Source organism: Mandrillus leucophaeus, unplaced genomic scaffold, assembly GCF_000951045.1.
Source record: "Mandrillus leucophaeus isolate KB7577 unplaced genomic scaffold, Mleu.le_1.0 Scaffold460, whole genome shotgun sequence".
Lineage (NCBI taxonomy): Eukaryota > Metazoa > Chordata > Mammalia > Primates > Cercopithecidae > Mandrillus > Mandrillus leucophaeus.
Window position 1 is genome coordinate 959,154 of NW_012104921.1, and position 9,359 is coordinate 968,512.

Genomic DNA, 9,359 nt, shown 5'->3' on the forward strand with positions numbered 1-9,359 from the left:
TTGAGCCCAGGAGGTTAAGGCTGCAGTGAGCTATGATTGTGCCACCGTATTCCAGCCTGGGTGACAGGGAGAGATCCTGTCAAAAATAAATAAATAAATAAAATCTATCTTTTACATAAAACCACTCAATATCTTGAATGACAAGTTTCTTGGCATAAGATGCTCTGCCAGAGAACCAGCAACCCTAAAGGAAACACTTTCTTTTATAAGACCAAGAAGTCTTCAAGTAGAATTGTTTAGGTCAGGCACGGTAGCATATTAAACTATCTCAGACAGATGGCCTCTGGTAGCAAAAACTGATCTGAAAAACTCACCTAAAATCATTAGTGTAAAATTATAAATAAGCATCATAAAAAATTTCACAAGTAAATTATGTCTTATAAATCATTTTTCACCTAGACATCTATAATAGTTTTCTTACAGTTCCACTTTTATTTCCAGAACTCATCGTCCCTTATCCTCCACAGTCTTCTTTATTTTAAAACATAAATCAGATCATGTCATTAACCTCTAATGAGTTATCATACTTACATTTCTACTTTTTTTTGATCCCATATCCTACCCATCACTCTTTCCCTCCTCAATAAAGCACATTTGTCTTCTACGTTCTCAAACACACCGAATTTGTTTGTTGTAGGGCCTTTGCACTTCTTATTCCCTCTGCCTGGCATGGTTGGCCCTGAGATCTTCACTAATTGGCTCCTTCCTGTGATTCCTGTCTCAACTCAAACATCACCTCATCAAAGGTGATTTCGCTCACCACTTACTCCAGAGTAGACCTCTCAGCCATTCTCACATCCCATTGCCTCACATCACCCTACCCAGGTTTTGTTGTTCTCATATCACTGAAATGCCTGAAGTTATCTTGTTTTCGAATTTGCTTACTCCATTTACTGTCACTTCAATATAAGCTCCAAGAGAACAGAGAACTTGTCTGTCTTGTTTACTACAGTATCTTCAGGGTCCAGTACAATATACATAGAGCCACTCAATAAACATGATTGGATAAGTAAATTAACCAAAATTTTCTCAAACTGTAAGCTCTAGTCTCCGATCTGAAGGAAATTCTCAATATAGCTCTCTGTTGTATTTCACCTGATGATATATCTATATATCTATATCTGTATCTGTATCACCTCCACAAGAGACAATGACCTTAGGTAAACAGATGTGAACACTCTTTTGCCATTTCACAGAGACGCTACATAGAGAAGTGAAAACATCAGCAGAATCACCTACAGACTGCAGTTATGCTTCTATTTCTGTATGAACCTGAAAAATATCAAGTACCAAGATGTGAAACAAAGAAAAAAAATTAGGTTGTTGGCATAATAGAAATCATGCAGGTTTAAACTGCATGCTGCAGGATGCCCATTATCTATGTTAATGCCTTTCTAATGCTTTTATGGCTTTTAAAATTATTTAAATAATGCCTTTAAGTCCCTTCTCAATAAATCCCAGGTGTTATCAACATCTCTGACAGCCAGCAATTATATTCAGCTTTTTAAGCAGTTTCAAGTGCATCATATAAAATGGAAAGTAGGGGTCAATATTAGCCAAGTTTTAGCATATGGTCAATTTGCCATGGAAATTCAGCTCCAAGTGTGGAGAACAAGTAACAGCAGAATACTGGAGGACTGATTAAGTAAGCTGAAAATGGGGTAGTCATGAACATGGTAGTGAGAAAAAGAACTAAAACAATATATAGAACTCCCAACATATTTGTTTCAAAATCACAGTTCAATGATACACAGTAAGAAGCTTTGATGCTAACAGATTCATCTAAATTTAAAAGGTTCAGAACAAAGTCACATAAATAAAAGTGATGTTATTAATGGATATTTTAGATAGAACTCTGGTAAGAGATTTCCAAATCTGTATTACTGATGCCGAGACACAAGTCTACTATTAATACAGCAGTATGTACAGCAGCGATATTGAGGCAGTGCAATATATTGAAAATATCACAGATTCCCACTTCTATTTACTAAACATGTGACCTTGGAAATCACTTATCTTTCTGGATTCCTAGGTTTCCTTATTTGCAAAAAAAAAAAAACAAACTGTAATACTGCTGTCTTCCATAATTATACTTCATGTTACAGTGGGGGCTCAATAAGATAATGAATATAAAAGCATCTTACAAAGCATAAAACCCTATGTAAACCCAAGTCATATTGCAGGGAGAAAAAGTTAAATTTACCTTTATATGTTCTAAAACAGCAGTGGCAACATTTGTATGGAGATCAATAAGTCTTTTTTTCTCAAGGAGTTCTGGCAAAGAACTGCAAGTATCAAAAAATTAAATATTAACCAATAAATTTTCTAAAATGATGCAGACTTTATCCCATGTCTGGTGTTTACTCTGTGGAAACTCAGAACATTGAAACAGTGACAAGATGACAAGTTAAACTATCAACTAATTTAATCTCTAGGCTTGAATACCTACAGTATTTATTAATACAAGTGAAATGCTTCTTATTTTTAAAAATCTGGCTCCCAAATATTATTTCTACCATTTTACTTTCTGATTCCAAATTTTGGAGGTATAAACAAAATCAAATTAACGGAAACATGTTTTATCTGTATTTCTAAAACACATTTCCTCCCTCCTCCTTTTTTTTGAGACAGAGTCTCTATCTGTCGCCTGGGCTGGAGTACAATGGCACGATCTCGACTCACTGCAACCTCTGCCTCCTGGGTTCAAGTGATTCTCCTGCTTTAGCCTCCTGAGTAGGTGGGACTACAGGCATGCGCCACCATTCCCGGCTAATTTTCAAATTTTTTTTAGTAGAGATGGAGTTTCACCATGTTGGCCAGGATGGTCTTAATCTCTTGACCTTGTGATCTGCCTGCCTTGGCCTCCCAAAGTACTGGGATTACAGGCATGAGCCACCGCGCCCAGCCTCCTCCCTCCTTAATGGCATTCAAAGTACAGAAAAACACTGCTTAACTTTTAGTGAAGAAAAGAGTATCAATAATAAAATTAATAATCACTTGCCCTACTTTATCATTAATAGTATTTTCCTTATAAAATTACCCCTATTACACAATTCTAACTGGTGAAAGAATGAACGATCTCCTATATCTAAGTGGGAACTAAAATCAGCTTAAACATTTAGTTAAATATAACTTAGTTCTTTAAGTTCAAAGTTATATTTGCTATTGCCTACAGTTTCCTACTGGGTAAAAATATTAACAATATTTTAGTTAAATAAAATAAATAAACAAAATCCTATCAACAGAAAGACTTCAAAGAGGATATATTGCTCACTTACCTAACAGCTGATGTTAGCTTAGCGGTATTGTCAGAAAGCATACTTATGGCTCCTTCATCTTCACCTTCTAGTCCCTTGTAAAGAAAAAAGGTCCCAATAGCTACTCAAAAATCCCAGGCCCAACCATAAAAATCAACACATTCCTAAGATTATTGATATACAGTAAGATTTTAAAGTCACCTAGAATAGCAATTCTCCTCCTCTGAGGTGCAAGCATACATATTTATGACAGTTACATAAAAGTTCTAGTAATGGCCAGTCTAATGGTTAGATGACTAAGTGATCAGCTGGCATTTTTTGGATAAGGAGAGAGGCCCAGAGACGTGCCACAGGTCACATAGCAATAAATAATAGAGCTGAAATCTGAAGTTACATTGAAGTATGGTAGAATGAGCAGCACTGAACATATATCTCTAAAATGAAGCTACATTATATATTTTTTCAAATCATATTTATATTAATATTTAATTTTCTTCTCAATATTTAGATTTCTTTTTGATCACTTACGCAAGTTGAAAATATTTTTGTTATAAAAGCATTAAATGGCCTTGAATTTTTATAAGGAAAAAACCCAAATCTCTTTAAACAGATAACCCTCCTCTTTCCTATAATTCTTAGAAAGCAAACAGAATCTTACCATAATGCTTTTAAGTCGTTTGACCTCATCTTCCTGTGCTCTGTAAGATTCTAGTTCTTGCTGAACTGATTCTGCAACTTCTGGGAATGGACTAAAACAGTATTCCACAAGAACTATGAGTATGACATTAAAAGACGGATTTTTGTGTGAATTCTAAAATACACACAATGAAGATTTACTATTTTAAATATACTTATTTGGATTTGAATATGTTATATATAACAAAGGCAGAAAACATTCAGCATAAATACAACTACATATCTTTCTGATATCTACATAATAAATACTATTTCTTTAAAAGGCATATAATACTTTACATCTAAAATTTAAATTTCATTTCTTTTTTTCATTAACAATATCATACATTCTCTTCACCTATATGTTTTTAGAAGAAAAGGTAAAATATTTACACGACTGAAAATCAATGGAAGACAAGTCATGGTGTATCAAATATCCATTAAATATTCCTACCCAAATTAATACATAATGTCAAAGGGTCCATACAACTACAAAGATACCATTTAAAAATATCACCTGCAAGTAACTGTGAAAAAATTCTTGTAACTCAGAACTCATAATCTCCCAGAACACTACTGGTGAAAATAGCATTTGGGCCACAGTTTCGGTGGCCTAATACCTGATGTCTTCTTCTAGGACACTGTGGTTTAGCAGTAACTTACACAGACTTTAGGCAGAAGTGATCTGCAATCATCAGCAGCTCATGTAGAAAACACTGTACTAATCTTGACAAACTGTAGGTGAATACATGTTGATCATGAAATGTTTCTTAAAATGAATATTTTTCATCTACAGCCTAGGGGGAGGCCAGAAGCCTTTTCTCCTTTAAGAAAGAAGAGGTCATGTCTCATTAACAATGGAACAAGAACCTTTCCCCTCTTCCTCAGCTCTGACATCTGAAAATACCTCACTAATAATGAGCACATTTTATCCAACGGAGACTAGCAGAAACAGGAGTTCAGAAAGGATTCTGAGGAACATAGTTCAATTTCGCCTCACAACCACAGGCATTTACTCCAGTTCCAGCTGAGTCTGTGTTGGCAAAATAGCACTGAGGCCTCAGCATTGCACTGGGGAGTCAGAAACCCTTGTTCCATTCAATTATAATGGACACTTCCTTTATAGGCAAGCTCTCACCCTCTCAGGGCCCTAGCTTTATCTGTAAAATGTGCGAGTTTAACTGGATAATACTCAAAATCTCTGGTATCTTTAGGTCTCAGAATTAATAGAGAATAATTGCTCACATTTATTGAGCAATTTTACTGTACATCAAACACCATGCTAAGAATTTATTTTTTTTTTAAGACGGAGTTTCACTCTTGTAGCCCAGGCTGGAGTGCAATGTCATGATCTCGGCTCACTGCAACCTCATTTAGTCCTGATGAATCTGTTGAGCTAACTATCATAACTTAACCATTCATGGTTAAGACTGGGTGCTTTACGGTCTGCAAGACCTGGGTTTCATCCCTGGCTTTACCAACGAAAGCTGGATGACTTGGGCAAATTACTCCTTTAAATTCATTATCTCAATCTTCTTAAAAACCTTCTGAAATAGGGTAATAGGTAGAATTATTATCTCCCTATTTTACTGATGAGGAAAGTGAAGCTCAGAGAGGTTTACATCACTTGTTTATGCTATCTCCAAGTGTCTTTGTGTCCATGTTACTACTGTAGTAAGATGCAGAGCAAAAGAACTACTCCTACTTAATGAATATGAGGTTAAAATTCTTACTATTCAACTGACCTCTTAGATTGTTCTTAAACATATGTTCTAAAAAAAAATTAAAATTTCCATATTTGAATAAAGAGATTTTTTTCTTAAGCTTTTCTCTATTAGGGAATGCCAACTTCAAAATATTCTGTATTCTCTATAAATAATGCCTCTCTAATAAAAGTAATTTCTTGTCCTTCACCATTCTGGAGGGAAATGTAGATTATGGAATTCCAAAGGGAAGAGTATTATTTAAAATAATTAAAATTAATTAAAATAGTACCTAAAACTACCATAGTGAGAAAGAGAAAGATAGGGACTTTTCTCCGCAGAGAAAGTCAAATCTTTGTTATGGCGATTTGATTTTCCAGCTTTAAAAAAAGTTGTAAGTAAAAAAAAGATAAAACACATTGAAAACCCAGCATGTTGAACCAAGTCTATATTCTACTTCTCTTTAAACAATAAATATAAGGCCAAAAAGAACAGCTGTATCAAGGACACACACACATTTTGAAATATTTTTTAAAAATCGTATTTTCATAATTGTTGAACAGTATTCATCTGAGGAATAACATTTTTGTTTGTTTAGAGTGATTGCTCTAGCCATAATGATCACTAGATAACTTTTACAGCAGTAACTGAGCCTATGAAGTACCCTAAACTTTAAGGGGGCATAGCATCACATGGGATATGTATATCTGCCCACAGTAAATCACACAGCAAATTAATGCAGTTTTATCACTCATTATTTCTAATGTACTTTGAATACATTTCTAGGCTTCAGGCTTAGATACTCTCTCCACAAGTATCTAAAACAAGTTTTACAAGAGGGCAACATGGAACAAAAAGGAAAAAAATCATTCCCAAAATCACAAAAACCAATTTCAGTGAAAGGCAGAAATGGTCTTATAGAGTCAGTGGAGACAGCAACAAAACTGAAAAAGACTATCTGTAATAGCTTCAAAATCACATGGGATGATCTCATTGAAAGGAGAAGCGGTCCCTAAAAAACAATAATTAACAAAAAACAACCTAGGAATCAGTGAGAAATGGAGAAATAAAGACAAATGTCTACAGACATTATAATTATAGCTTCCACTCATTGGGTGAATGAACCTACAGGACCCTTTTGAATTTTTTCTCAAATTCATTAAGGTGGATGACACCTTAATTTCTCTTTAAAAAAATGGATCTTTTACGTATTGATATTTTGCTTACCTTCCTTTATGTTTTTGCCAAAATTTATCAACCGGAGTTAAATCATAAGACTTCTTGCTTTTTCTCTTTGGTCTAGCACCAGCTGGAGAGTTTTCCACTCCTGAAGATTCTTCCAGATTAACCCTGTTTAAATGGAAATCCTAGGAAAAAGTAATCTTATGTTAAATAACTGTTTTCTAAGTCTCATCAAAATAGAATCTTGTTGCCCTTTCTAATGTTTCCAAAGACAAAAAACAGATCTGAAATTTAAAAGACCTCCTCCCAATATTTTGTTACATACAAATGTAATTTTGTGTATTTTAATGAAAGCATTAGATGTATATGATTAAAATTTCAAACAAGAAACAGAAAAACATGTTAATATGCTTGTGTATCCTTCTAGAAAAATACTGATGCATATAATAGCACATGTATATCCTCTTAATCTTTTTTAAAATGGGATTACAGTGTACATATATCTTTTTTCATCTAATAATGCATTTTACAGCTCTTTCTGTATCTGTATACGTACGTCTACTTCACTTTTATCATAACTACACAGTAGTCCAATGTTTGGCTAAATCAGCTTATGTAACCAGGCCTCCTGATGCTTGGTCATTTCCAGTAACAAATGTTATCGTAAATATTTTTAAACTCTTAGTCAATATTCTGATGTGTCACTTGAGTGATGAATTGCAATTTTAAAAATTACAACAGATGCTATAATAAGAAGTGATGCACCTCTTTCACATAAACTTTAAGTCAGGCCAGTAGTTGCTAAACTTTCTTGCCTAGGACTAATTTTATTTATGTGAGGCTTTTGTACCCTTTCTGTAAAAAACAAAAAAACCCCCAAAACCCAAAACCCAACCAAACCAAACCCACAAAAAACCATTAGTTTTTTGTATATAAAAGTAAAATAAAAGTAAGTATCTTTTTTATCTTTCCCCCAACTTCTTGCATTACATCTATGGGTTCCCTCACAAATAGCAGCATTTTATGGTTCAATGCCAACTAAAGAATAGTGAGAAATAAAACACGGCTATCAACAAGTAAATGATTAAGAAGAAAGATACAGTCTGGAGAAATTATCCAGCATGACTGAAATATAATTATCTTAGTTCTAAGGTATCTGTATATATTTTAAATTAATGACTATTCTAGGTCTTAGCAAATTAAATATACTGAATGCAATTCAATCTCCTTTAGATAAAACAAGGTTATCAATACTGACTCTAGGTCCTTAACATAAACCTTGTAACTTTCTCAAATAAATGTTTCATAACAGTTTATTTCTTTGCCATTTTTCTTTTTGACATAAAAAACAGGATTTGAAAAATTACAGATGTCCAATTGTCATGGTGGAGTAACATGTCTATTTTTTTTTTGAGATGGAGTCTCACTCTGTCACCAGACTGGAGAGCAGTGGTGTGATCTCGGCTCACTGCAACCTCCGCCTCCTGGTTCAAGCGAGTCTCCTGCCTCAGCCTCTCGAGTAGTTGGGACCACAGGCACATGCCAGCACGCCCAGCAACTTTTTGTATTTTTAGTAGAGACAGGGTTTCACCATGTTGGCCAGGATGGTCTCGATCTCTTGACCTTGGGATCCGCCCGCCTTGGCCTCCCAAAGTGCTGGGCTTACAGGCGTGAGCCACCGTGTCTGGCCTAACATGTCTATTTTCTATCTAGTAAGTTACAGAAGCAATGAGGCAGCCTTCTTTTACTTGTATGTGGAGTCCATCAAAGAGAAAAATCACAAAAAGCATAGCTATCCTTTTTTTCTTAATTATACTTTAAGTTCTAGGGTACATGTGCACAGTGTGCAGGTTTGTGACATATGTGTACACGGGCCGTGTTGGTTTGCTGCACCCATTAACTCATCATTTACATTAGGTATTTCTCCTAAAGCTATCCCTCCACCGAGCCCCCTATCCCCCGACAGGCCCCGCTGTGTGATGTTCCCCACCCTGTGTCCAAGTGTTCTCATTGTTCAATTCCCAGCTATGATTGAGAACATGCGGTGTTTGGTTTTCTGTCCTTGTGATAGTTTGCTCAGAATGATGGTTTCCAGCTTCATCCATGTCACTACAAAGGACATGAACTCATCCTTTTTTATGGCTGCACAGTATTCCATGCTGTATATGTGCCACATTTTCTTAATCCAGTCTATCATTGATGGACATCTGGATTGGTTCCAAGTCTTTGCTATTGTGAATAGTGTCGCAATAAACATACGTGTGCATGTGTCTTTATCGCAGCATGATTTATAATCCTTTGGGTACATACCCAGTAATGGGATCGCTGGGTCAAATGGTATTTCTAGTTCTAGATCCTTGAGGGATCGCCACACTGTCTTCCACCATGGTTGAACTAGTTTCCACTCCCACCAACAGTGTAAAAGCCTTCCTATTTCTCCACATCCTCTCCAGCATTTGTTGTTTCCTGACTTTTTAATGATCACCATTCTAACTGGTGTGAGATGGTATCTCATTGTGGTTTTGATTTGCATTTCTCTGAT

At 35.3% G+C, this 9,359-nt stretch overlaps 1 protein-coding gene across 5 annotated transcripts in view; it reads right to left on the minus strand.

Annotated features, from left to right (window-relative positions):
• The window catches only part of SCFD1 (sec1 family domain containing 1), a 113,033-nt gene that overhangs the window by 59,986 nt on the left and 43,688 nt on the right, over nt 1–9,359 (minus strand). For all 5 annotated transcript variants that reach the window (XM_011994762.1, XM_011994763.1, XM_011994767.1 and 2 more), the window contains 4 exons: nt 6,863–7,002; nt 3,916–4,006; nt 3,279–3,352; nt 2,204–2,285 (listed from right to left, as the gene is read on the minus strand). In XM_011994762.1, the coding sequence (XP_011850152.1) occupies nt 2,204–2,285; nt 3,279–3,352; nt 3,916–4,006; nt 6,863–7,002 (387 nt within the window). The remainder of the gene's footprint in view (nt 1–2,203; nt 2,286–3,278; nt 3,353–3,915; nt 4,007–6,862; nt 7,003–9,359) is intronic.